Consider the following 27,349-nt stretch of genomic DNA (forward strand, 5'->3'; position numbering starts at 1 on the left):
AAACTGAACTGTTTCTTTCTGGGAAAAAAAAAAAAAAAAAAAAAAAGAAAAAAAAAGAAAAAGAAAAGAAAAGAAAAAAAAGAAAAAAGAAAAAAAAAAGCTCTGGCATCTATCCCATGCTGAGAAAGATGTTCAACTGAAGCTGCACAAAAGGCAGTCATTCTCACCAGCACTTCTATTGCCTCCAGAAAGCCTGACGCATGGATTTCAACCCAAAGATGATCGTCAGCTGCCTGTTCCCTGAGGCTCTCTGTCAACCTACATGCTACCAGGAGCACAACAGCCAAGGACATAGAATCATAGGATCATTAAGGTTGGAAAAGACCTTTAAGGTCATCAAATCTAATCATCAACCCATCACCACTTGCCCATGTTGCATTGGGAAGGGACAGTGTAGGGTATGGGTGCATGGATCTCAGCTGACCCCACAAGGTTTCCCCACCTCTGGAGGTTCTGCACCTTCTCCGAGTGCTCATGGTTCAGACTGGGGAGATACACACAGGAAGCATCCCACACCACACAGTATAAAACATGAAGGGAAAGAAAGGGAAAATTGAGCTCCTGAAGCACAGAGGCTGGAACAATGGAGGCTAATTTCCAAGGCTCCTCTTTCTCTGCAGATTAATTTTTCTGATTTGGGTCTCGCTGCTCCATGACCTTTGTCTGTATGGAAGCATTTGCCAGCCTGCTGTCCTGTGAGCTGCAAGGTCTTCTCCTTCCTGCTGTGCTGAGCCCACAGCCCCTCACCAAAGTGTGCCTGATGTTCCTTGTGTCATCCAGGGCCGCTCAGGGCTACCTACTACAAGGGTGCAATGAGGCCGTGGCTCAGCACAGCTCAGGCTGAGGATTTTAAATGAATGAAATCAGTCATATGCCTACTCTCTCAGCTGGATAATCACCATAAATTATCCAGGCTTGAGATCTAGCCACACTCTCGGGGATCTGGGAGATGCTGTGTGAGACCCTAGCAGTTGTCCCATTGAATATCACAGCTGAAAACTCGTCCTCCTCCCATCTGTTCCCAAGGCATGCTGGCAGCAGAGGAAGCCTTGGGATGTCCAAGCCATGTGGACAGACCTGAAGGGCATCCAGGGATGAAAGCTGGCTTGAGCCACACTTTCTTCCAAATCCTTTTGTACAGCTTTTAGCACAACTTTACGTAACAGCAGCCCAGCTCCTGAAAATCTGCCAGCCTCGCACACAGCAAGCAGGAAGGAGGAGGTGAGAACAGAAACAAATAAGCAAGCACACGTGGCAGCTACCTCCACAGCAGACCACTTTTCAGATGATATATGAAAGCAGAAAATCCAGGTGCTGGACAGCAGGCAGTGGGACTGCTCAGGATTTTCAGGACAACAAGGGGAACGAAAAGCAAAGCAGAAAAGTCATTGCCTTCTGGATGCTTGCTGCTAGTTTCAAGCATGGGGACACTTTGGTGCACCTGCCTGCAAGCACCTGCACCTCAGATAGCCCACATATTGCATCCACATTTCAAAATCCCCCTGGGATCCAGGGTTCTCATGGAACAGACATCTCTCCCTTGCTCCTGCATTTGATGCTCGGTGATGCATCTCCCACCAGTGTCTACAGAGGCACAGTCGCTGTTTGACCAGGAGCAGTTCAGCAGATTTCATCTCATTTTCACTTTCCTGCTCCCCTGGCAGCTCTCCTGGCCCTCCTTTCTCATCGCTTTTAATTAGAGGAGCAGCTCATCCATGAAGCAGAGTTCCGTGGGGGTAAAAGCAGAGGAAGTGAAGAAAGCAGCCGGGTTCCAGCCCAGCTTCTTGTAGCACTTTCTTTAAGCCCCATGCAGCTGAAGCTACACAAACTGTCCCTCTTAGCCCCTCTGAGATGCAGTTGTCTGCCCCCACTCTGCAAGGTCTGCTCCACACCAAGAGAGCTATGCTCAGTTCCACCACCTTTCCCCTTGCACGTGGTGTTCACCCCACCATGAAACATCTGAAGAAGGGCTGAGTGCTGCGTACATTCTTCCCTTTCCCCTCCAAGAACGCTGAAAGATTTCAATCCAGTTATGAAATACAGGCTTTGGCAGAGCATGGAGATTCCTGACCAAAGAGGAGAGAGGGGGGCTGCTCCTTGCCAAAGCCGTGTCAACTGATCTGCTGCGCCTGCTCTCCTCTAAAAGTAGGACAGAGCTGACATTAGCCCCATTTCTTCCCTTTTTCCAAGTGAAGAAGCAGATCTCCACCACTCTGACACTCAACAGGGGAGGGATGAGCCGATCAGCAGTGCCTCCAAATAGCTTTGGTTCCTGATCTGGCTTTAATAGTCAGATTCATATATGGAATTCACTGTGAGAGTGGAAGCTGCTGTGTTTTCATAATCCAAATAACTACGGCAGGTACAACCTTACTGTGGTCACTGCAACGTCGGAACAAAGTGACTTAGGATGTTTATATTGGCACTATTTTTGCCAGTGTGAACCTTGCAAAGCTTACCAACTGCAGATTTTTCTATGCAACAATACCTTTCAGCAGAAAGCCATGAAGCATGTCAACTTTCACCAAAGGGAAACAATAAAACAAAAAGAAAAGAAGAAGATGTAGGAGGAGAGGAATTGCATTTCTCTCATGTCAAAATAGCCCGTCTCGAGATTCTCCGAGCAGAATCTTTTAACATTTTTACATCAAAAATGTGATTTCAACAAGCTTGCAATGGACTTGTCATTGTTGCTGGCAGTTTCCTTTGGTGGGAGGTTTCAGACAGAAGGCAGCTGCTGAGATGGAACCGCTTGGCTCAGTAGGGACCAAGGCTCCCACGCACAGGGTGCAGCGGTGATGAGGAGTGCAGAGAGCCCTGTGAGTGCATCTGGCTTCTCTTGTCCAGGGATGAGGCTTCTCTGGGCTTCTGCATGTGGCTGAGTCCCTGCTGAGCAAAGCCCAGGCTGTGCAGAAAGCCCCGAGCTCCAGGGAGCAGCCTACCTGCAGTGTGTATGTTTTGCTGATCCTCACACTTGAACGTTTGGTAAATAAAACATGACACTAAGAAAACACCTGACTCTGCGTCATCACCTCCCTCCAAACAGGATGTCTACCCCTACATCTCCACATCAGCCTTGTGGCTTCGTCCACCTGCTCTTCTGTCCGATGAATGACTGTTGCAACCCACAAACTCTGCAGGGTCTGAAATGTGGGGGGGGTCAGCAGAATAGTTCAGACACCAGAGGCAAAAAAAGCACACATCAAAAGTTGATCTGGACTGTAGCAGGCCGATATCTGGACGCATGCAGCAGGAGTTAGGAAAATACTGAGCATCCAGCTAGGGAAAACAACATTTGACCCTAACATCACACCGTCTTTGTTTTCCCAGTGTTGAACAGTCCGTGTGGGTCTTTGAAATGCACACAGACACACTGAGTTGCCCAGACCTAGGAAATATGTAATCTGAGGCAAGGGGAAGCGTGGGCAACTCGCATTTCTTAGGATCCACCTACATACAGGAATAAAATAAGGAGCTTTTCATCACTAGCTGCATATATATACATGTGTATGTGTGTATGCACAGGGTATGTACGTACATTATACATGAGTACATGTGTGGTTTTGGTATTATGTATATCTATGTGCAGGTTAATTCAATGTCCTTTATTTCACTACTGACTGTAGGTGGGCATTATGTGTATAATACCTACATTTTTATACGTGGCCAGATTATGAGCAACCGTACAATAAACCACATCCTTCGTGTCTTCGCCCTCACAGTGTGAACTCTGCTCCTATGGCAGCAGTGAGCTGCTATGGTGGTTATGTAACCATCCATGTGAGGTGTGTGCAGCTGCTGCGGGGAGGAGGGATGGGGATCCTAGGCCAGGAGTTAATGGAGCAATTAAACAACATTCAGAGATGCAACTTGAACGGCCTGAGTGTTGAATCTCCCTTGAAACACAACACAACGCCTCGCCTCATGCAGGAGGGAGCCACGATGGGGCGTGCAGCCTCAATACCATGGGGTAAGGGTGCCAGGACCACAGGATCATGTCCCAGCGGTCACACTGCGCGAGCTGCCGGCTGCAGGTGGGGTCTTGGTGGTGTCCGCCTTGTCTGGGGGCCAGGAGGGGGCGTTCTGTGGGCAGGGCACACATCCCTCATGGGCACTATTTCTCCACCCGTCGGCGGAAGGATCCTGAGAATGGACGCAGTGCGCACCTCGCTTCGCCGCGCGCTTCCCGCCCGCCTATAAAAGGGTTCGTGCGCCGCCTTGCGCTCGTGGTATCCATCCGCTCCCCCGAGCTCGCTGAAGAGACGGCGGCCATTTTGTTCCGTGCCGGAGCTGCGCTGAGAGCAACGGAGAAGAGGGGGGCGGGGGGAAGAAAGAGAGCGGGTAGGAGAAAGGGCACGGGGAGAGTACGGCGTGAGCACGACGAGACGACGAGGAGAGAGGAGCCGGGCCAGCCGAGCAGCCAGCGGAGGGAGGGAAGCGGCGGGGAGGGGTCCGCCTGGCCGCTGAGAGGCGATGGCGGATATAGACAAGCTGAACATCGACAGCATCATCCAACGGCTGCTGGAGGGTGAGGGGCGGCGAGGGGCCGCGGGGGGAGGGGAGGGGTGGCCGGGAGGGGGCCGCGTGTGGGGGCCGGCATTGGGGGGTGGGGGGGCTGTGCTTTGTCCTCAGCTCACAGAGGGCTGCGATCCCATCCGGAATGAAAGGGGGAGCCGATGGGGTTGGGGCCGGCGGCAGGCTGGTCTGTCAGGAGAAGCGAGCGGTTTTCTAAAGGCTTTGAGGAAAAGGAGGGTTATTTCGGGGGGTGAGCTGCCCTGATCCGGCCTCGTTACTTGTGTCTCAGGGCGGGCACCTCGCGCTTGAGGAGCTTCATGGGGTTTTTAACGTGTTTCCATCCGGCACGGAGTCATCTTAGGTGCTGCTGAGGAGAACGGGAAATGTCTTACAGCCGTGCCGTGGTTTTTCCTCCTGGCCGAGCGCTGCGATGGGCAGCATAGCGAGAGGACGGCGGTGCTGCTGGAGGAATCACTCGGGACTGCAAATCCGATAGGTGTATGATGGGATTACTGAGCTAGAATAAGTAAAAGTAAATAGGGCTTGTTCTCTGATCCGCTGTGGGCTGTGCCTGTTACCAATTTAAACTACCCCGGCTTAAATTATTTAAAGGCTTCCTTTCGTAAATTTAGACCAGGATATTCCTGAAACTCTAGTAGCACGCTTTGTGGTGTCGGGTCCTGTATGTCTTTACATCTGCTGACATTAATAAGTGTTCACTTTTACTGCAGGTAATAGTTAGAATTCTTACCTGGTCCGTTCTAGTGTAACTAATGCAATTTTCCCAGAGCAGGTCATTAAGAACAGGGAATAGGATAGAACAGAAGGAAATGCAGTTGGTTTTGAACAATTCTTCTTGTTTAAAGTTTAAAAAGCGGCAAGATGTGCTACGCTGATAGGTTCTTACCCAGCTTGTGCCCGTGTTACACATTTAGAAGGGATGGGAGTTGGTCAGTCAGGCTTCAGAAGGCTTTCAGACTGACACGATCATTCAAGAGGTGGACATATACCTAAAGATACCATTACCGGAGGTTGCATCAGCTACCAAAACTGAAATTAAATGGTTTGGCTTTACTGACGTTTCAGTTGGGATTTTGGATTCTGTGAAGCCTTAATGGCTTTTCAGTGTTTAAAATGATTACCAGAGTTACCTGTGCTGATATGTATTTCTATTGTATATTAAATGCCCACTGTAAGCATTTTTCTCAGTCAGTGATGGTTGACCTTTGTGGCAGCCTTTCTTTTTCCACTTCTCCAAAGGACAAAGCGATGCTGTGTTTTAGCAGGTGCTGCGCTGTGGATAGATGGATAAATGGTGTGAATAGCTGTGAGCATCATTCTCTGTGGTTGTTTAGAATCAGACTCAGCCTTTCCCTGGAATTACGGAGGTGCAGTTAGGTTGGTGGTGGGACTGAACTTCTACAGGGCAGATCTGCATGGTGTTAAGTGGGGAAGGGGGGGAAATCAAGTCTGGAGTATGTGCAGGGTTTGTCGTCCTATTTAATTTGGAATAAATGAGGAATAATTTCTGCCTTCCCTGGCATTCTTTTTGGTGTAGTGCTGGCACACAGCTGGATGCAGTTAGTGCCATGAAGCCTGATGTATGTGTTTCAATTGATAGGCTTTCAAACAAGGTTGCACTCAGGTTGTTGCAATTGTAGTCAGGTATTTCAGTGTTGTTGTTCTGAAAATGTATACTTACCTAAAATATGTAATTGTACTATTAAAATGCAAAGGATATGAGCAGCTAATATGGCATTATCCCTTCTTCCTTTTAAAGGTCAGGGAAATAAGATGTATTCTGGAGACAGGTGATGAAATAATCAGTGTGAGCAGACAGTTGTACCTGTGTCCTATAAGGCACCTTAGCCGCTGTGCTGGGTGTAGTCTGATGGCCTAGGTAAAGCAAAGTGCTTAAATGGTAAATCATAATTATTCTTGCTTTTGTTCCTAACGTAGGGCATCAATAATTTGTCATTGGGTTTTTATTTGCTTTCTATCGTGACTTACTTTATGAAATTTGAGGTAATTACACAGATCCAAATGACTTCAAGTAGCTGATACTGTCTCACCTACCACAGGGTAGTTAGCTAATTATTAAATTAGTCTTTCAAAAAATCTGGATATATTTATATATTCAGCTTCTTATTCTGAAGCGAATATTTGGTGAGTCCTTCTTGCTCCAGATGTCTGTAGCACAAAGGCGTTTGGCTTTGAGACATCACAAAAAACCTTCCTCAGTAACATTGTGCTCAGCCTCAGTGAGCAGGTTGCTGGAAGCCCTGGGCATACTAATGAGGGCTGTGTTCTCTTAGGAACGTTTTCATGAGAACAGTTTGTCTGGTTTTGGGGCTTTTAGTAACTTTCTAACAGCAGTTTTCTCAAGAATAAGGCTTTTAAAGCTTACTAAATGACAGTATCCAACAGTGAGTATTGAAATGTTTCCTATGTATGCTTGGTAGTGGATAAAGGCTCATATTTTTATGTCTGAGGAATAACAAGGGGCAACCCTAAGAGCACATTACTCTCCTTCCAGGAATACTGTAGGCAGTGACTTCATGGCTCTGAGCTTACAGCTTTGTGTGTCTGCTAAACTGAAGCTGCAAGTAATGTGAACAGTCAGCATCATCTGCATAGTAGTGGAAGGGCTTCCAGGACGTGGTGGAGTTTGGCTGTGGTCAAAGGATGAGTGAAAAGAAATCCAGAGATCCCTGAGTGAGCATGGCTTCCTTTCTGTGTTACATTATGTTCCATAATGAGAGCCCCTGTTCTCATCCTTGAGTGAGTAGGGCTTGGGTTGAAAATAGTGCTCATGGTGACAGATGTAGCAAAGGAGATTGACATGTCCTAGTCTTGGCACAGTAATAATAAAAGACAGGGTAAAAGAATAGAATTTCAACATAAGAGGAACCCAAACTGAAGGAATTTGTTGACAATCTTTTTTGTGCTCTAGCCTCTGCGGCTGCTATTGAGGGAAAGCAAGTAATAAATGGAGGCTGCGTTGGATAAACTCATGCGAGGCCAGAATGGCAGTAGCCTTTTTGATAGCTGAAATCCTGGTTAGTGAACTAAAATCAGCAATAATTTTCCAAATCCTCTAAGTTCCCCATTTATACACCCACAGATTGCTATTCCCAGTAAAGCCTGTTGTATAGCTGTTGAGGAGATGCTCTTTAATTTGCTTTAAATGGTGAAAGAGGATCATCCCATTATCAAAAATAGATAAGCCAAAGAGTATGGATAGACTTGTTCTGACAATAGCAAGACTGTTTCTTATAAGTGCAGTTTTCTGGTTGTGTGCCTTTCTGCTCAGACCCAGCATTGACTGGGTGTGAAGGATTGCTTTCTGTTCAGCTTCAGTCTGTCTGATTCTCACAGATGTTTATCTGAAATTGGGACAGATTTCACTTGGTAGGTTGGGATGCCACGACAAGTTTCTAATAAACAAGCAGCACTCGTTGACCTCAAACTGTGCTTTTCAATAGCTCAGGTAGCTAAATGTTAATTGCTTTGTTCTATGTTGCAGCAATTTTTGATCACAGAGATAAGAGCTGTGCATCTGGAAGACGGGGGTTAGGTTCCTGTTCCTGTTGCGGATTCCGATAAGTTGGTTACGTGCTACATTGTATCACCCTAGTGAAGGAGGGATTTGTCATCTGAGTGTTTGAGTGAGCACCTGTTGCTTTGTAGCTCTCTCCTATGACACTATGTTACAAAATGGAAACCTTGCGGTCATGGCAAGATGTTGTGTTTGATAACGCTGCTGTCAACTGTCGCCCTACAAAAAACGTAGTCTAGAAGTTTTCCTCGGAGGTTTGGGCACTGTGGAGTTGCTTTTCAGTTTCAATCTAGCAGTGATCTGATCAAAGTTGATACTGCCTGAAGTAAACTAAAACCTTTTAAAATCAACTACCTCCACGTTATTTATTCCCTTTGTGTCTGTGGTGCAAAATCAAATGTGAAGCTGTCATCAGGATCTGCCAAAAACAAGACAAAAACAACCTGTGGTATTTTTGGAGATGTCTCTAAGATTACAAGCATCTTAATGTAAAATATGGCAAAACTGAAAGACTTGTTTAATAAGCTAAAAATGAGCTGAGCTGCTGATAGACTGTTTAAAACATGCAAGTACTCAGTTCCAGCACTTCAGCTGATGGCTTCTGGTAAAGTATTGCTAAAGAAAAGAGAAATGCATGGATCTGTTCATGGATCTAAATGATGAAATCTGTTAGTTTTTAATATCCTTTCTTAAGGATCCCACCCTTCTCTATTAATAGGTAACATTACTTTTTGTAATGGCATTACCTTCGTTAAAGAATTGTATGGCACCATAGTGACCACTGGAAAATGCTGGCAATGGATTGTTGCCTACAGTCTGCTGTGCTGCACACACACGGCTGTCTGATGGCTGTATGCTACAGATCCTGCAGTTCCTGACTCTTCTGTCCTTTAGGCCTATCTAAAAGTTGTCCTAGATGCCAGGTCCTGGCAGCTGCAGCTGAGGTTTGTTCTGTCCCTGTGCACCAAAGTGGCAGGGAAGTCCTTGGTCCTGCTTTTCTTCCCATTCTTCCTCTCCCCCTCTGCTGAGCAGCTGTCATACTGTGCTCACATCCTCATTTTAGAGCTGGGATTTGTGATCTGCTGTTGCTTTCCAGCAGCTCTCCTCCAGTATTGGAAAGTACAACAGTAACTTTAGTACTGCTATCTATTGAATGGTGTTTTGAGCAGGCTGTGAGGAGCCTGTGTAACCTTTAGAAATAAGGTCTGGAATAGCAAACACTGAAGGGATAAGAGCACATAGGTGTCACTGCTGCAAAGCTATGGCTAGGGAGATGCCTAATGTGTTGGAAAAATGAAAAGCTCTAGAATGTCAATACCTTCATAGGGCAACATTGCTCTCCTTTAAGACTGTCCTGCATTGTACATAGCTGTAGAAGCTGGAGTATTTTCTAGCTCAGTCACTGTAGCTTGGAAGAGAGCATCCAGGTCTCGGATCTTTTCTGTAGCTTTTTCCAGCCAAGGGAGAACTTGTTTCTTTGAAACTCCTTACACTCTTACATTGGAGATGACTTTGCTTGTTAGAAAACTGCCCAGGCTGGGCATTGAAATTCAAGCTCTCAAAATGAATTTCAAAAGCAAGAATGTCTGTGCCTTAAGAAGAAGGAATGGTATTTATTTCTGTCTGGAGATAGTGCAGCAGTGTGTTGAGACAAGGTATAAATAAAATATTATTGGAAATGGCCTGGCTTTTTCCTGCAACTGATTAATCTTTAGCTTGTTTCGCTCTCTGTTCCAGGCTGTCATTTCAGAGAGGTTATTTTTTATGCTCTGAAAGAACAAATGTGTGAGTACAGCACTGTCAGCTGCTCTTTTGACTTTGACCAAGCTGCCAATTAGTAGCGTATGGTCTGATCTGTACAAGCTGCCTGGTTTGGGTCCAAATCAGAGAAAAAGAAACATTGGATACCGCATTTTTCATAGGATATTATTTGTGTCCTTCTTACTGGGGCAAAATCATTTAAGATTCAGTCACAGAAGCCTCTTAAGAATTCAGACAGAGTGAATGTCCTGCGTTTTCTTGCCAGCTCTTTCATCGTGGTTGAGAAAATCCTTGCCCTAAAAATATAGATTTCTCAAACCAACGTGCATCTTTGATTGTTCTAAAGCCCAAAATATTTTGTGCAACTTTTTATATGTAGGTCACTGTTAGAAGGAATTGAACAAGCTCATTTCTCCTGTGCTGATCCTACGTTGGGTGAGTGGTCAGACTGTCATTGGCAGGCAGCACAGTACAGAACTGAGTCAAATCTTCCTGGTTTTCTTCTTTCTTGTTGACATCCAGGTTAGTGTGTTTGTATAAACTGCAACAAAGCATCTCCTGATCGCACCGAGGCTTCCTACAGCCAAAGGACTAAAACTGCCTGGAGATTATACTGGTGCAATGGAAATAGATCAGAAACCTTGGAAACTTGAATCTGAAACAGTCGGTTTTTAGATTTCCATTTAATCTTCAACAGAAATGAATGCATATGCTTTATTCATGAGCTGGAGTGACTCATGGTGTTGCTTACATTGTGTGCTTTTTTACATACTTAATTTATGTGTGTGAGATGCAGGTTTTGATTCTGTGTGTTTTTTAGCAATTTTTAGTGAGACCAAATCATGGGAAAGTTGAATTTTTGCCTGCATGTACCTCATCTCTGAAAACAAAGATGAGTTGTACTGTAGAAGAACAATGGGGGAATGAGCATTTACAGTTTAACCAGCAGATCACTTTTTTTTCTGTACCTGTCTGTTCATTATTGCTTCTGGATATTTGGCATTTTTAGTACCTTGTTCATTGCTTGGGAGCGTTAGGAAAATTACTGTATGGGTGGAAAAATGACTGCACGGATGGGAAGCCTCATGTGTGATAAAGTGCTGCGACTGAGATTTAACTTCCATTTGTATGCTTCATTACTTGTAATATTTTAATGGAATACTTGAAGTTTAGTGGTAATTTCAGTGTCACCATGTGAGTCGGTGCCAGTGGTGAGCAGTAATACATAGACAGCGGGTAATAGAAGAGCATGTATTGCCTGAAAGATAGCGCTATTAAAGCAGTGACTTTTGACCTTCACTTAACTGAATGCTGCTATCACTACGTGTTGTAATTTGGACTGAAGCTTGTTTGAGAAAACATTGTGTGCTTTACAGTGTTATCAGTGATTCTGCAGTGCAGGCAGTGTGAGCATGACCAGGGTCACTGACAGGAGCTGGTATGCAGGGCAGAGCTGTTCTGGTGCTGACACCAAGCACTAGCAGAGACTGGGCCCAGTGACGGTTGTTTTTATGAATGGATATAACATGATCACTGTTTTATTCTTCATGTAGAGAAGGCATGCTAACCGAACCATGTCTTTTGCTCTTGATCAGAAACTTATACAAAAGTTGAAAACTTCAAATCTAACAATAGATTATAATACCTCTGGAAAACAGTTAAACGAGGGGAAAACTCTTCTGGTAGCTGCAGGAACTTGTTCAGTCCAAGCTGGTGCCTTTGTTCTGTGTCTGAGCACTGACAGGTGATAAAGGGAACCAAACACTGTGAGGTGTTGCACTGGAGGAGTGAAAAGAGCGAAGGACTGAAAAAAACAGCTGAGCTGGGAGATGAATCCCATACCAGGTTGTCTTGCACTGTGTTCAGAGAGACTGGTAATGAGTGAGACAAGGGAGAGAACACAGAAAATGCAGTGCTTGCTTTAGTACAGGTGAGTTTGTCTGGGCTCAAAGTGAGTAATGAAATAGCTCATCTTAAATGGCCAGAGAACTAGAATCTCCTTCTCTGAAATACATGAGCTGTTTCCCTCTTGATTAAATCCTTTGTACGTTTGAGGCAGTCAATTTCTCTCCATAGTAGAGACTCTTCAAAGCAGTAATGGTGCTAATAGCTCTCTCTTAGCTTTGCTGTAGAATTCATCAGTTTGGTGGCTTCGATTTTAATGCGTTTAAGAAATTATTCTGGTCCTAGGCCCTTTTTTCAGCTCTGCACTTTTTCTCATGTCGTTCCTCCTCTTTGGCACAACCAAGAAGTGGGAAAGCCTGAGGATGGGATTTATAGGAACCTTCTAAAATAAATGTATTTGCAGTCCCAATCCATATGGAGTAGAAATTCTGTGTGAAGGGTTCCCACCTCTCCTTCCAGTTGTCAGATTTTCAATGCATTCAGCTTTTCCTGTGGCTCTGGTGCTCCTGAGGGACTGGAGTGTCCAGGGGAGGGTGAAATAAGAGTGGTAAAAAGGTAAAATATGTCTTGAAATATTGAAGGCTGTTAAGAACTTCTAATTTCTGCAGTATGCTCTGTAACATTGAGGCAGGTTTTAGGAACACAATTATGTTTGTCTCACTGGTCCATTTAAATTGCAAAACAGTCATTAAGGGTGTGCCAGGTCATTACATTTTGACAAGTCTTGTTTTGTGGAGGCTTTATTCTGAGGATGAAGTGCAGGTAGTGAACCACCTTCCTGTTAATTGTAACTGAAACCTGACTTATGAGTAGAATGAAGCTGTGTTTTGTAAACCTTGTGTGACTTGAGTATTTTCTTCCTCTAAGGAAATGGATTTGGTTTTGTTTTTTAATGAATTCTGGGGCTCAAACTGTTTACTTTTCAGCTTTATCTGTGTCTGACTGCTTTAATCTGTCAGTAGCTGGCTTAACCTCTGGCTGGTGGTGGCCATAGGATGGCAAGCATGTTCATATGTCTGAAATTCCCTTATGCATTTATACTGGATTACTTTAAACTTATTTTAAGAGTTCAGAGTAGTTTGAATAAGGCAGCAAACAGCTGAGTTCAGCAGCAAAGTGTAAATACAGAATATTGTAAGATAATATTGAAGTATTCAATTGTAAAAGAACAGTTGTTGCATTCTCATTTGATGTTAGTGGCATTTAGGCACTCTTAAAGTAACGCTGGGAACACTCTTGGCTTGGATAACCAACTTCTGATTCCTTCCAACAGTGAGAGGATCAAAACCTGGTAAAAATGTCCAGCTTCAAGAGAATGAAATCAGAGGACTGTGCTTGAAATCCAGAGAGATTTTTCTCAGTCAGCCTATTCTGCTAGAACTTGAAGCTCCACTGAAAATATGTGGTAAGTGCTGTGATCTGATGCGTGGTTGGGAGCGGGGGGGCATTTAGATGGATATCCTCTTTTAAGCAGGAGATGAATGCCAGATGCTGCTTTTGCTTACAAAACTGATGAATGATTGCAGCAAAAGGGAAAATAAGCCTGTTCTCTGAGTGCTTTGAGTGGAGGAATGGGAAGGAGATAAATGGGAACTGTAGAGGGGAGCAGAAAATCCCAAACTAGAAAGTGGTCCTGTTTGATCTCTTGGGAAAGGGATTCAGAAAAACTTTTGGAAAGGAACCTTTCTATCAGCTATTGCTCAGTGCAGTCATCACTGAGCATGGAGGAAAAAAAGACACAGTAGTTGATGGTAGCTTCCATTCAGAGCTGAACCCTGGTTTGACACAGTTTTAAAATCTTCCAGGAAGCTTAAATTTCTGTATCACCTCTGGTTTCTAGTTTGGTTTCACCGTATTTATGTATGGTGATGTTGCTCACTTTTTAGACATGCTCATGTGTAGTTATGCTAAAGGGATGAAGGATGTCAAAATAAATCTTTAATAAATGCACGTTGGTAGAGGCTCCAGGAAGCAGTGTTTTATCGTGCTCCAACACTGCGGATTTACTTCTGAAGTAGCTTGTTCAATATTTATGGTATGTGGTAGCCTTAAAAACAGATTTATTGTTCTGCCTGTCTGAAACAAAACCATGATTTAAACCAAAGGCAGGAATACCAATTTCTTCTGATACGACTTCCCTGCTGGAATTTGAGTTACTGGCTGTTGCAGGAAAATCCCAGACATGGTATAGAGGAAAGGAAATTCCCCAGGCAGTTTTTCCATCAGTGTCACTATTGAGGTGTGTCTGTATCAAGAATGAAGTCAAGGTTCCTAATCTTGCAGCCAGTAGTCGAGTAAAGGATTTAACTCTGTGCCAGATTCTTGTTTGAGTATGTGGAGTTGTTTTTTTGGGATCCTGGACTTGTTTTATGAGTGTGTGAGCAGATATGTACTGAAGTCATAATGTGTTCTTAGTCATTGGCTTACGTAGATATCAACTTTGAGTGTGATAGCATGAAGACAAACTATGTAATCTTCAGGAATGCTGCAGGCAGTTTCTGTCTGCAGGTTTTTCCTGTTCGTGCTGTTTCTCTAGGGAAAATAATTGTAAAATATCACAGAGTCAGTTATGTGCCATTTCTGACTGCTTTTTACAGGTGACATCCATGGACAATACTATGACTTGCTTCGGCTCTTTGAATATGGAGGCTTTCCACCAGAGAGCAACTACCTATTCCTTGGTGACTATGTTGACAGAGGAAAGCAGTCTTTAGAAACAATTTGTCTTCTATTGGCCTACAAAATTAAATATCCGGAGAACTTTTTCCTCCTCAGAGGGAACCACGAATGTGCCAGCATTAATAGAATTTATGGATTTTATGATGAATGTAAGTAATATGGACAGATGTGAAGACCTTTGGCTTGGGAAAGCAGGGTAGGAGGTGCTTGCTGTCTTCTAGGCTTCCAGTATGAAATGGCTTTCTGAACTTGCAGTTCTGCACACTTCAGATGGCCCTGTGGTCTGTATTAGCAAAAGGAAGTCTTTGCATTCATCTTATTATCATCTGGTCCTCACAGTACAGAACAGCAAGCAAGGAGGTAATTTTATTTATTGGCCACTGAAGTAAAGCAACTGTTCCCACTGGTATGCATTTGTAAAGTTCTTCAGGTTGTCTGGTCAGAGATTAGGGGATTTTACTTTGCTTTATGGTTTCAGTCACTTTCATGTACCTTTTGAGGTATACTCATACTGTGATTGGGGTAAAGGGCTGTTCTGTGTTATTATTATGGTTACAGTGCTTGCAGTCTAGTTCCCAATAAGTCCTGTAAGTTAATAGATGCATACATTTGTATGTTTCAAAAGGATGTGACCTCATCTCATGTAGAGGAGATAAAGCTGTTACGGTGTTTGGGTACTGAGGCATTCTCACAGCTTCTGCTGGGGACATGCTTGACTTGTCGATCACAAAATGTTCTCTCTGTGTCTTGTTCTCCTTTTTCAACAAGGAAGTGGAGTTGGGTGGTATTTGAGTTGACTCCTCAGAGATTAATCACAGGTTTAGTCACATGGTGCAGATATGTTCAGGGTTCGTATCTGATGTGGGAGAGTTGCTTGGAAAGTCGAACAGCAAAAGCTTTTTTTTTCATTCCTATTTCACTGCCCAGAGAGACTTTGCAGTAAAGTATTAGTAGAAATTGAAGGGAAAACTGCTTTTTGGGGGAATGCTGTCTATCCCTGAAGAAAGCAGCACGTGGCATTTTCTTAATGGATCAGATTCTCCAAGGGATATTTTTCCAAAGCAAATTGGAAGCAGGAGTCTGGCTGCCAGCAACAGAACATTCTCTTGCACGGATGTGTGCAGTCCTCAGAGCCATTTCAAAGCTGTGTCTCTGCCACACAGAAAAGAGGCCTTGCAGCTTTCTTAGCAGTATGTCCATGGGTGCCAGAGAAGATAAATAATTGCTTGTAGGCTTTATTGCTGACTTCTTTACAAGTCTTAGTTACAGGCAGCCATTGTAGGTAGCTTGTAGTTGTGTTAGAGAAGTAGACTGAGTGGTCTTTTTCCCCCCGATCTTTTCTAGGTAAGAGAAGATACAACATCAAGCTGTGGAAAACCTTCACCGATTGTTTTAACTGTTTACCAATTGCAGCAATTGTGGATGAGAAGATATTCTGCTGTCACGGAGGTAAGTTATTTAGTCGATACTTCATGAAGATGTAATAGCCCGTCATACTGAAATATTGGCAATTCCGTATTCATGCTGTGTGCTCCTGTCTTGCTGGAAAACATTTTGTGGGGCCTTTTTGTGTCTTGGAGCTCATTATTGAGGCTCTGAAACTTCAGGGGTTTGTCTTTGCCTCGCCTTGTGTTGAGAGCTTGATAGTGGTACTGTTGTAAATAGCTGAGCTGGTAGTTCTGTCTTCTGTATTCTTAGTCAGGGGACGTATCTGGTACTGTCTCCTTTGGAATAAAGAGTCTCCATTGGTTTTTTGACTTGCGTGACCAGAAGTTGTATAAACGTTCTGAGAACAGTGTTTTAGTACTTAGTTTACAGACTGGCCCTGTTGTGCTATGTGATAGTTGTTAACTACTTTGAAAAGCTGGGCAAAGCATGTACGCTGCAGTGTGTGTATTACCACCTGCAAGTAAAACAGTTGTTCAGGAGGAATAGCAATAAAAAATGGTTTAAGATCTGATTCCGTATTCCATATTGTTCAGCCTGATCTATAAAATACACAAGCCTTGTGATTTCTAGTGTTAATGCCTCTTAGGAGCTCTTTTAACAGACACTTGCAGATTATTAAAGTGGGATTGCTGTAATCCTTTACATGTGGAAATGGCTTTGCTTACCTTGCTCCCAGTATATCTTACAGTGTCCCCTGTCAGAAAAGCTTAAAAAATATGCTGGATTGAAATGTTGTTTCTCGTTTCCATTGGACCACACCAAATGTTGATGGGGAATCAGTCTGTATAAGCTTCACTCATCTTGAGCTGATTCCTCAATTTTACAGTGTAAAGGTGGAGTAAAATGCGAGCTGTGTTATCTTGACTCCACACAGGTTTGTCACCAGACCTTCAGTCAATGGAACAGATCAGACGAATTATGCGCCCCACTGATGTACCTGACCAAGGTCTTCTTTGTGATCTCCTGTGGTCTGACCCTGACAAAGATGTCTTAGGATGGGGTGAAAATGACAGAGGAGTGTCCTTTACTTTTGGAGCTGAAGTGGTTGCTAAGTTTCTCCATAAACATGATTTGGATCTCATATGTAGAGCTCATCAGGTATTTTAATTTTGTGCATTAAACCGTGGGATAATTAAAATGGAAAGGGACCTGAGGTGGTCATCTCCATGCATGTGTACTCAGTGCGGAGCAAAACAATGCCAGATTCAGACATGCAGGATCTCATCCAGCTGACTTATATATAAAGCAAGGATGGAGATTCTGGCATCTTGGAGCAACTTGTCTGCTGCTTAAAAGCCTTTGTAATTAATGCTTAGTACATTCATAGTGTGGGGCTGGTATTTGAACAAGACAGCTTTGAACGCAGCAGAACTCTGATGGGTTTTATTGCTGATGGACCTTGTTGAACTGGAACTTGTGATGTTTTCCCAGTTTGGGGGTGAAAGTCTAGGACCGGTGCTCCTTGCCTGTGTGACTGTGTCTTCAGCTGCTGACTCTGCTAGAGCTGCTGTACTTTGTCTGGAGGAAATGGTGTAATTTCTGTGTTTCTCTCCAAAGGTTGTGGAAGATGGATATGAGTTCTTTGCAAAAAGACAGTTGGTAACTCTCTTTTCTGCCCCAAATTACTGTGGAGAGTTTGATAACGCAGGTGCCATGATGAGTGTGGATGAAACCTTAATGTGTTCTTTTCAGGTATTGTATCTGACAACTTTACCTCCTAGTTATTGCAGTAACACTTTGTTTCATCTTTTCCATTTATACTGTGCCATTGCAAACCTGTAACACCTGCTTCAAATAGATCTCACATATTGAGTGCAGGCAGAGCTGTGTTTGCCCTTGTGGCTTTAAAATGTGATAAGCCCTTCCTGGTGTGAGTAGATGAACCATTTGACCCTGGGATTAAATAGCTGGAGCAAAGCTATCAGCTGTCTTCCTGCTTCCATTGGCATGGGCCCTCTGGTCAGCTGCTCTAAGCCCCAACAGAGCTCAGAGCAGAAAACCCTTTTATTTCAGAGGCTTATGAGCTGCCCAGATGATCTGCGTAGCGCCTTACATGACCAAATGGGCTGCTGGAATGGAGTGTAGGGCAGCCAACAGTTTGCTTAATGACTGAATGGTCTTTTTCAGATCCTGAAACCCGCGGAGAAGAAAAAGCCCAATGCTAGCAGACCCGTAACGCCTCCCAGGAGTATGATCACAAAGCAAGCCAAGAAATAGTCCACGTGGCACTGCCTGGTTGGGACTTGTATTATAATATATAACCTTCCTTTTTAAACTGTAACGTGTACTGTTCAGCTTGCTCACAATAGAACGTGTTTGTGGTTTCCCTTTTGATTTGATGAATGGCATTTGCTGGTTGTAACAGCAAATGAAGGACTTTTCTCCCTTCTAGGAAAAAAGAGTTTTAGACTTCCCTTTTGTTGGTGTTGGGCTGTTTGCTCCGCAGCATCGATCCCGTCATGATGGGTAACCGTACGACTGACTTTCTCAACCTGTACAATTAGTGTAAATGCTTGTTTTCTCCTTTAGGATCTAAAGAGGGCACTGGTGTGCTGTGAGAGTAGAGTTTGTTACTGTTGGAGATGACTTACTGTTTATACAAACCACTGTGAACTTTGTTTTTTTACGTTGAGATTTGTTTTAAAGGGATTGCTTTTCTTTTTACGTCTTGTCCTGTACACGTTGGTTTTATCGCTGTCAACGTTAGAAATAGCCTTCAACCTCCCCAGCATCACCGGTATGATGTATATTTAATGGAAACACACATCCCTGTCCCAAAGTGACACCTAAAGCCATTATTTCAAGTGTTTGTGTCTTTCCTGAAGCCAAAGTCTGCATAGAAAAAACTGTATGTATGCGACCCACCGCGCTGAGCTGGCAGGGCTTTCCATTCATGCCTTCCTCGCAGAGAGAAAAGGAAGTCTTGACTTGAAATAGCAGTAGAAATGCTGTGCTGTTTGTTCTGTTATGGGAAAATTAAACACTTTTGTACAGTTTGTGGTATCCAATGGACTTGTTACGGTTGCATCAGCCCTGTGGCAGCCGTGTCACACAGCTGGAAGTTACAGAAATGGTTCCACACCTGCCTCAATGGCTTTGTGCATTTTGGCCTAAAGACTTTGTCCTATGGAGACGCCCAGGAAGCAGCTTGCAGAGCCAACCCAGGCACTGCTCAGCGGCTGGTGCAGATACCTCACGGTATCTTCTTTTTTAAAGACTGAGAACCTTTTTTGAACAGATGACAGTGTACAATACCATGTAGTGAAATTCACTTATTAAACGACAACGTTGTTAAATCCTCTCGGTGTCGGTTTATCACAACGTATACACTACTGCTATCACAGGACATGACTTAGATAAATAAATCCTTCTGGAAACCCCCCACAATTCTGGTTTGATTTGTCTGAGCTGCACGTGCTACAGCTGTGCCTCTGAATTGATGGAGGAAGTTGGTGTGCTTTACCACTGCTGTTACTTACCAAGGTTTGGTACGTGTGCCAACTGCAGCAGTTTGCCATTGGAGGAGCTAGGTGTGGGCAGCTTGCTGTGTGAACACCCTGCTGTGTGTTCATCTCTCACCTGCTCCTGTGTGCTGCGGGAGCACTGCAGGACTTGAAGGGGGCTGGGGTGGTTGGTTGGTGTCAGGGCTGTGCCAGGGGCTGCAGGCACTCGATGGAGTCTGGGTAGCACTGTAACACCTGCCCTGTGTTGGCCGCCAGCCCTGCTCTGCCATCCTGCTGATCAGTTTCTGTTCCTTTCTCCTGGACTGAGCTGGACTGTGTTGGTGGGGATGCACTGGGCAGGGCCCAGCTATTGATCTTCACACTTTTAAATGCTCTGCTCAGCTAAATTGAAGCATTTCCCTACTTGGAAGATACTGCTTTCTAAAACTAATGAATCAGAGTAGCTGTGTAACTGTTGATGGCCCCATTAGATGAGGTGTTGGATTGCCTGCAAGAGGACTTTCTCTCATCTCTTAAATCACGCTGTGGTTTCCTTGATGGCTTTATCGTTTTTGTACCGCCGTGTAAAACAGTGATGCACATCATTACTGATCTGGTTAACAGAGAACATGCAGAGCCAGATCCCACCTAAAGGAATGCACGAACCCATCTGTGCAGCAGCACCCAGTGCTGTCGCACCTTCTTCCTCTGACCAGCTCTGCCCTCAGATGTGGTTTATTGTCACACACTCCTATTCTGGGCTCTGTTTTCTGCCTGACTGCATTCCCCAGCGCGGCAGCTGCCGGCCTAAAGGAAGTCCCAGAGCACATCGTGGTGGGGAAGGTCCCTGCCCGCTGTGCTGTCCCTGGTTTGCTTTAGGCTTTGTCAGCCCTGTGTTGTGACGCCGCAGTAGTGGTGAACTGAAGAACAAAGCATTCATTTTGCTCGTGCAAAGTGCAGGACTGGACCAAAGGCGCTCAGACCTTACAGGAGTTTCAGCAACGTCTGCCCCAGTGTAAACAATGTCCTTTAGATTCAGGTTTAATGCCTCAACAACAGTAACTGCTGAATGAGGAGCGGGTCTAGAAAAGAGCTCTTGGGTGCAGCAGCATCAGTCCTGTGTCCTGCAAGGCAGCCAAAAGCACACGGGCCGTGTAAGGCTGCAGTGCAGGTGCTGGAGATGGGCTGGGCTCCCTTGTGCTGTTGGCTCACAGGGGTTGTGCAAAGCGGTTCTTATTCAAAGCAGCGGCTTGCAGAACGTGACGCTGAGCACACTCTGTTTGGGGACCTTGGGGAGTGCGTGTCTTTTTCTTTGTCAGGTGCAGCCCAAGCCCTTCATTTTGCTGTCTGCATGCTCTGCTTTGGGTGCAGGTGGCCGAAGCTGAGCGGTGCAGCACCTCCATCCACAGCAATGTAACAGCACAGAGGCTGCCGACCTGCATGGGGTGCAGCAGTGCTGGGCTCCTGCTCTGCCCCAGTGCCCACAGCCCGGCACACTGTCCTGACACCATCCCAGTGCAGGGAGCCTCATCCTGCAATTAACAGGGTTAAAAACATTGTTACTATAAAAAGGCGTGTAGAAAACACTACGTACACTCACGGCGTATATATTTTCAAGAGTGACTGCCTTCAGCAAATGGATTAAAAATAACCAGCCATAGGATGGTTGGAGTCAGAAGGGAACCTCAAAGGCCATCAGTGCCCACTGCCTGCAGTGCTCAGGGACACCCACAGCTCCAGCAGTGCTCACAGCCCCATCCCCTGACCGTGGGTGTCTGCAGGGATGGGGCACCTGCACCCTCTCTGGGCACCCTGTGCAGTGCCTCACTGCCCTCAGTGTGAACAACTTCTTCCTTATCCAATCTAAATTTCTCCTCTTTTAGTTCGGTAGGACCCAGCCAGCTGTGGTGGGGGTTTGCTCTGGCAATATAAGAACACGGATAAGCTGACAGTTTAAATCCTGCACTGCTCACTGAGAATAGCTCCGAGTCTGTAGGGCCCTCGTGAGGAAGCGCTGCTGTCTGCAGCTTCAGCCCTGATGGTGCCTTTTGCTGATTGCCCTGCTGTGTTGGGGGCCAGCTGAGACCAAACACCTAAATGAGCTGGAAACGCCCGGGCTAAATAAATCTCCTCCCTGCTGCAGGGTCTCGTCTGTGCTGTTCTCTGCTGGTAGGTGCTTTGGGGTGGGGGCTGTGGGGCCTTACACTGGGTGTTGTTGCACTGCTTCCCACTCACTGTTGGGGAACGGGCTGGGGACAGGACTGTGCTTGTGTTGAGGCACCCTGAGATCGTTGTGTCCCTGGAAAAGTCTGAGGCTCCCTAAGAGGAAAAAGAAACAGGTAAAAAGAGCTTTTGCTTGGCGCTGCGCTGCGGGTTTATTGCAACAGAGGATCCTCCCTGAGCCTTTCGCAGCTGAGTTTTCTCACTGCGCTTCCCAAAGCAGCTGCGTTTGAAAGACGGAGGGTCCCCAAAGCAAGTAGGGCCCCTAAAAACGGAGGTGGGTTCCTCCGCCTGCTTCGTGGGTCTGATCCGCAGCCTCAGCAGCCGAGCTCTGCGCTCAGCGCCGTTTCCATCCTCGTGTCGGTTCGTTGCCAAAGTCTGGGAAAACAACCCCAAAGTTTCACATCGTGCGGCGGATCCTCTGCCTGCAGCTTCCGCTCGCGGACGGACAGCGGGACAGACTGGAGGTTGGGGGGGGGGTGTAGGAAATGCTGCGAAAACGGAAAACGTCAGCACGAAGGGAGCGGGGCTCCGGGCTGGGGGGGTCGGTGGGGCTGGGCCGGGGCAGTGGGGCCGCCCCCGGCCGGGAGGGGCGGTGCCAGGCTGGAAGCTCCGCTGCAGCGGGAGGGAAACAGCGGCGGTGGGACGCGCACGGTACGGGACGGTGGGGGCGGTGGGTCGGTGGGGGCTGGTCACGGTTTCCCAACCCGGGCCGAGGGTGAAGGTGTTGGGCGGGATTCTGTCTTCTGTTGGGTCTTGGGAACCTGTTGGCTCCGGTTCGGTGTCAACAGGGTGGAGAGGTTGGGGTTGGGTTGTGTTGTCCTATGCCAGCGCACAGTGGTGGCTCTGGACTCTGATTGATGGCCCCACAGCTTGGCAGCCTCGAGCGTCGGCCCGTGCTGGGCTCCTGGCCAGGAACGGATGGGGACGGGGATGCAGTAACGTGCTGGTATCAGCAGATGGTTCTCAGTGGGGTTGGTGGGCTGGGCAGCTTCACCAAGTTGTCCAGAAGAGGAAGGGCTACGAAAGGGGAACACGGGAGCAGACGGAGCCCTTCCCGCAGCCCCGCTGGGTGTCAGGCCGCATCCACGGGTTGGGGCTGGGGGTGATGTGAAGGAAGGGAAGGCACAGCTGTTGTTTGGGGTGACAGAGACCGGGAGGAGCTGGGCTGAGGCAGCCTGAAGGGCTGGGAAAGGCTCTGGGTGCGCAGGGAGGACGGGTCTCAGTAAGGGCCGCTGTTTTTGTCCTGTAGCTGAAGTTTGGGTATGTTTGGAAGTAACCTGTTGAGGAAGAGCCTCAGGGTTCAGCATTGAGCCCTGGGAGGGCGGTGGGGGCGCAGGCAGCGCTGTGGGCAGTGATGCAAAGCAAGCAGCAGCACCGTGTAGCAATTTCCCGTCCGCAGGCTTTGTTCTCTTGTCACACGGTGCTGAAAAGGGAGGGTTTTTATCCCCAGGGAGGTGACGCTCAGCTCTGGTCTCACAGGCAGGGGATGCCCGCTTGATCCGCAGCCATGTCCCGGTACCTGAAGCACTTCACGGTGGTGGGGGATGACCCCGTCCAGTGGAGCAATGATTACCAGAAATGGGAGGAAGAGGAGGAGGACAATGGGGAGAAGGACTCAGAGATCAAATTGGAGCCCTCCCGTGGCCGAGTCACCTTCCAAGATGTGATGAAGAAGCTCTTCAGTTCACGCAGGTTTCAGGTGAGGCGGAACAAGCGAAGGTTAAAGGGAAACGAGGGCAAAGCTCGGCCTGAAGGCACCTGTGGGAGCACAAATGATGTAGGATCTGGTGCGGGGTGGGAGCCGAGTGGTTTCCTATGGGCTCGTGCCCACTTGCTGCACTAGGAGAGGTTCACTTGAGTTCTTCTCCAACAGATTGTCATTGTCTTCTTGGTCATCGTGGATGCCTTGCTGGTCCTTGGGGAACTGCTGATGGACTTGAAGATCATCCATCCGGACAAATATCACATAGCCCCAAAGGTAAAACACAGGAAAGAATCAAGGTGAACTGCTGTTTCCCTCTCTTTGGTGCTACAAAGCCTGTCAGAAAGCTGACCAGGCCGTGGTCTGTGCAGCAGCTCTGTGTTTCCTTGGGCTCAGCACAGCTGTGTTGTGCTCACCACCCTCCTCTGGCTCAGCCAAAGTCTCCTGCAGAGCTCAACCAGAGGTGTCTTTGAGTGGCAGAGGCTCCCAGCCTGCCCCACACACACAGATGGGGTTCCTAGCCCTAAATCCGCACTCTCTTTTCACAGGTTTTCCACTACCTTTCCCTTTCCATTCTCACCATCTTCCTGGTTGAGGTGGGGTTTAAAATCTACGTTTACGGCCGGGAGTTCTTCCACCACAAGTTCGAGGTGCTGGACAGCATCGTTGTGGTCGTGTCGTTCATCCTTGACCTCGTCCTCCTCTTTCGGGAGCATGAGTTTGAAGCTGTGGGGCTCCTGATACTGCTGCGGCTGTGGCGTGTGGCCAGGATCATCAACGGTACGTGGCACAGGCTGGGTTTGCTGCCCTTCCCCGAGTTCCTTTGCATGTTCTTCCTCATCTTAAAGAAAGAGCACAGGCTCCTGTTCTCTCACCAAATTAAGTTTGACTGGAGTGCGACCTTTGCAAGGCTGTGATCTCTCCAGAGCAAAAGCAACCCATTGCCAGTGTGGGTGCAATGCCTCAGTGATGGGCATACAGGTACAGCAGCACGTTCTCCTGCAAGACACCGGAAGGCTGTTCTTGCATCGCTCCCTCCTGAAGGGAGGTGACGCACAGCGTTGTTTGCATCGCAGGATCCTCTTGGCAATGCTTTAGCAGGGAGCAAGGTGAACTGCACCCGCGTGGGTTTGATGGCTCTGTTGTTCTGCTGTGGCTCCGTCATCCCTCCTGGGGTGCTGCAGGGAACATCTTGAGCTTCCGCTGGGTTTTTCTCACTGGGAGGCAAAGGATTTCGTGTAAAAAGAGGAATACAAGATGTTCCCAAATTAGACCTTGCAGTTGGAACTATAAACTGACATTTCTGCATTTGACGTAGCTGGAACCATTTCTAAGAAAGATTCATTTTGTGATTTTATATATATATATATATATATATATATATATATATATATACACTGTCAATGAGCTTAACCCTAAGACCTGTGTGAAACCACAGCCCAAGTATATACCCAAGCCCAGTGCCTACAAATGCACTAGTGGTGAGTGCTCAGTGCTTGGTGTAAGTCCTGTGAGTTAGAATAGGAGGAAAAGAGATCCTTAACATCCATAACTGGCCCTTGTTCTGATGGGGACAGCATCTCTAGAGGCTGAGAGCAACCTGAGGCTCTTTGGGAATGGGAGTTGGACAGAAAGCAGCCTGGTGAGCAGGTACACAAGCTGCGGGAGCTTGGTGTCTCTTAATGCAGCATTTCATAGTGGAAAAACAGCACTGCATTTGCAAAGAAACCTTATCCTTGAGTGTTTCTGTTCCCATGGCAGGGCTGCTTGCTGTGCCCACCTGCTTGGTGCTGTACTTGGTACCAAACCACCGTGAGCTTTGGGTGCTGCTGTGCACAAGCATGGTTTGGTGCCTTCAGCCCCTGCTGGTTGGTAGAGGCCGGGTTGCAGCAGTTGGGAGCTGTTTGATGTTGTCAGTGCAAATAAGCAGCATTGCTCTTTTGTTTTTGGAGAGATGAACCCCAAAGCTGCAGACCTGCCTGTAGCACTGGAAGCGCAGGTGTGCAATGGTGGCTGAGTTACTGCGTGTTGCTCTGTAAACAGCCAGGAGAGCTGTCAGGTATGGAGAACGTGCTGTTCTTGGTGTGCTTACCAATCAGCTTTCTGGTTTTATTTGGTTGTTGTTGTTGTTTTTTTGCCCTCCAGAAAAGAGTTGGAAGAAACTGCCTTCGCTGCAGGGGTTAAGTTCACATGTAATAGCCTAAAAATAGTTTGGTAGACAAGTGTCACTTCTGCTCTAAGAGGAAACTGTGCCATTGCTGCTGGGTTGCACAAGGTGAAGCCAAAACCATGTGGTCCTGGCAGCTCAATGTGCCTGGGGCTGAGCCACCTGCTGCTGCTCCAGTGGCTCCTGTGATGTGAGCCCTGCTAGAATGCAGCCCCTGGCTGGATGAGGCGCTGGTTGCATCCCCACCAGGCTCTGCCAACAGACTGAATTCAGATTCAGGATTTGAATGACAGTTTGTGTGATTAATTCAGCTCTGAGGCCAGGCTGCCTCTTCCCAGCAGAATATCGGTATCTGAGTCCCTGGGGTGGCTCATCTAAAAACCTCCTCATTAAGAAAAGCACTTGGGAAAGGTGGTTGAAAGACGACAGAACCAGAGCTTGAGAGGAACAAGGTTAACTCCCTGTGTACCGCTCACCTCCTGCTAGTGGCTGTTTTACATTGTAAAATGAACCCACTGTGAATTGTTGCACAGGAATAATTCTATCGGTGAAGACCCGCTCTGAACAACAAGTGTCCAAGCTAAAGCAGGTGAACCTGAAACTCGCAACAAAGGTTGAACAGCTTCAACACAGCTGTGTGGAGAAGGTGAGAAAACGCTTTTCAATTAAACATGCTTTACCTACCAGCTGCTCCCGAGGACAAGCTGGCCTGGGATTCTTTTGCAAGCTCATTTGCTGCCTGCTTGGTTTCCTCATCAGTAAGTGGTGAGGTGGTGTCTGTGAGGAAGCGCAGCCTTGCCTGGGCTCCTCTGAGCTGTTTCTGTGTCAAAGCAATGACGGCTACCTCTGTCCTACTTGTGTTAGCCACGCTGTCTTGTTTTCCTGCAGTGAGGCACGTTTCAGCAATGGGAAGATCTGTAGGAATCTAGGAAACTACCTTAAGGTCAGAGCTGTGTGAACTTTTGTCTTCAACAGGAGCAAGAAATCGAGAGGCTTACCAGGATGTTAAAGCAGCACGGGCTCATCAGCGAGCAAACGTAGGAGGCTGGTTTTCCAAGTTGGGGAAGTCTGCTGTGGCGAGTGCAGTGCTGAGACGTATCAGATTGACACAGAAGGTTTTCCTCTCTGCCTGCTTTCTCTGGTATAGTGTCATCTATAAACGTTTTCTATTTGACCACACTTTGATTAGATCTTGGGATTGCAAAAAATAGCTTTATTGGAAAACTAAACACGTGTGCTGCCTGTAAATGGTGACTCCGTAAGACCCTTGTACAGTTGTACAGACAAAAGTGCAAAATAACTTAATAAAGACACCACTTCAGAAGCTGCACATTCAGGAAGTACCACTCATTTCAAGGAATGACATTTTTCAGCAATAAGGTTCTCTGTTTGCAACACCTTGTAGAAACTTGATGTAACAGAGAGAAGAATCCAGGCTTGAGAGGTCATTTCTTCTCCCGCAGCTGACCGTTCATCACTGCTCCCACCTCTTCTTTGCCAACTGTTCTTTTCATATTGTTGGTTGATTCCTTTTCTGTTGCTGCTTGTGCCACTTCGTTATTTATGTAATGTTCACTTCCAAAAACACCAACATCTGAATTCTTTAGTTGATGATCAGGTGAGCACCAAAATAGAGGCAAACACGCCATCTTATGTCAAACAGTGATTGACTCTCAACAGCAGGTCTGAGTTCTGATGCTGTATTCTCTCATCTTTCCCATTTCAGTGTTCATTTGCAGCCTGCTGGGTTACAGTCATCTGCTCCCACAGCTCATAAATGAACACGTTAAAAGAATTAGAATATGTAAGATGAGATCTAGGTGAGTGGGCTGCTGGGAACAGTTAGAATCCAGGAAAAATAAACAAATAAATTAGGAAGCAGATTCTAAAGGACCAGGCTGGTGTTTGAATACAATGTGAACTTCTTCAGGTACCAACAGCCCTGG

General features: G+C 46.4%; 2 protein-coding genes across 2 annotated transcripts; both read left to right on the top strand.

Moving 5' to 3' along the window:
* The first annotated feature begins 4,047 nt into the window (after positions 1-4,047).
* On the top strand, positions 4,048-19,255 carry PPP1CC (protein phosphatase 1 catalytic subunit gamma). Its single transcript, XM_072350958.1, has 7 exons — positions 4,048-4,528; positions 13,014-13,145; positions 14,338-14,568; positions 15,764-15,868; positions 16,743-16,966; positions 17,426-17,560; positions 17,996-19,255. Exons 1-7 carry the CDS (start codon positions 4,474-4,476, stop codon positions 18,083-18,085), a joined length of 972 nt encoding a protein of 323 aa, XP_072207059.1. The 5' UTR covers positions 4,048-4,473; the 3' UTR covers positions 18,086-19,255.
* Positions 19,256-22,116: 2,861 nt separating this feature from the next.
* Positions 22,117-26,604, top strand: HVCN1 (hydrogen voltage gated channel 1). Its single transcript, XM_072351043.1, has 6 exons — positions 22,117-22,185; positions 23,014-23,233; positions 23,408-23,512; positions 23,785-24,016; positions 25,937-26,049; positions 26,379-26,604. Exons 2-6 carry the CDS (start codon positions 23,042-23,044, stop codon positions 26,442-26,444), a joined length of 708 nt encoding a protein of 235 aa, XP_072207144.1. The 5' UTR covers positions 22,117-22,185; positions 23,014-23,041; the 3' UTR covers positions 26,445-26,604.
* Positions 26,605-27,349: the final 745 nt, after the last annotated feature.

This window comes from Excalfactoria chinensis, chromosome 16 (assembly GCF_039878825.1).
Source record: "Excalfactoria chinensis isolate bCotChi1 chromosome 16, bCotChi1.hap2, whole genome shotgun sequence".
NCBI classification, from domain to species: domain Eukaryota; kingdom Metazoa; phylum Chordata; class Aves; order Galliformes; family Phasianidae; genus Excalfactoria; species Excalfactoria chinensis.

Coding starts and splice junctions, on each gene's coding strand:
- HVCN1 (XM_072351043.1), top strand. CDS start 23,042: ATGTCCCGGTACCTGAAGCACTTCACGGTGGTGGGGGATGACCCCGTC. Junction 23,234..23,407: donor TCAGTTCACGCAGGTTTCAG/GTGAGGCGGAAC, acceptor CTTCTCCAACAG/ATTGTCATTGTCTTCTTGGT. Junction 24,017..25,936: donor TGTGGCCAGGATCATCAACG/GTACGTGGCACA, acceptor ATTGTTGCACAG/GAATAATTCTATCGGTGAAG.
- PPP1CC (XM_072350958.1), top strand. CDS start 4,474: ATGGCGGATATAGACAAGCTGAACATCGACAGCATCATCCAACGGCTG. Junction 4,529..13,013: donor CATCCAACGGCTGCTGGAGG/GTGAGGGGCGGC, acceptor TCCTTCCAACAG/TGAGAGGATCAAAACCTGGT. Junction 15,869..16,742: donor GATATTCTGCTGTCACGGAG/GTAAGTTATTTA, acceptor GACTCCACACAG/GTTTGTCACCAGACCTTCAG.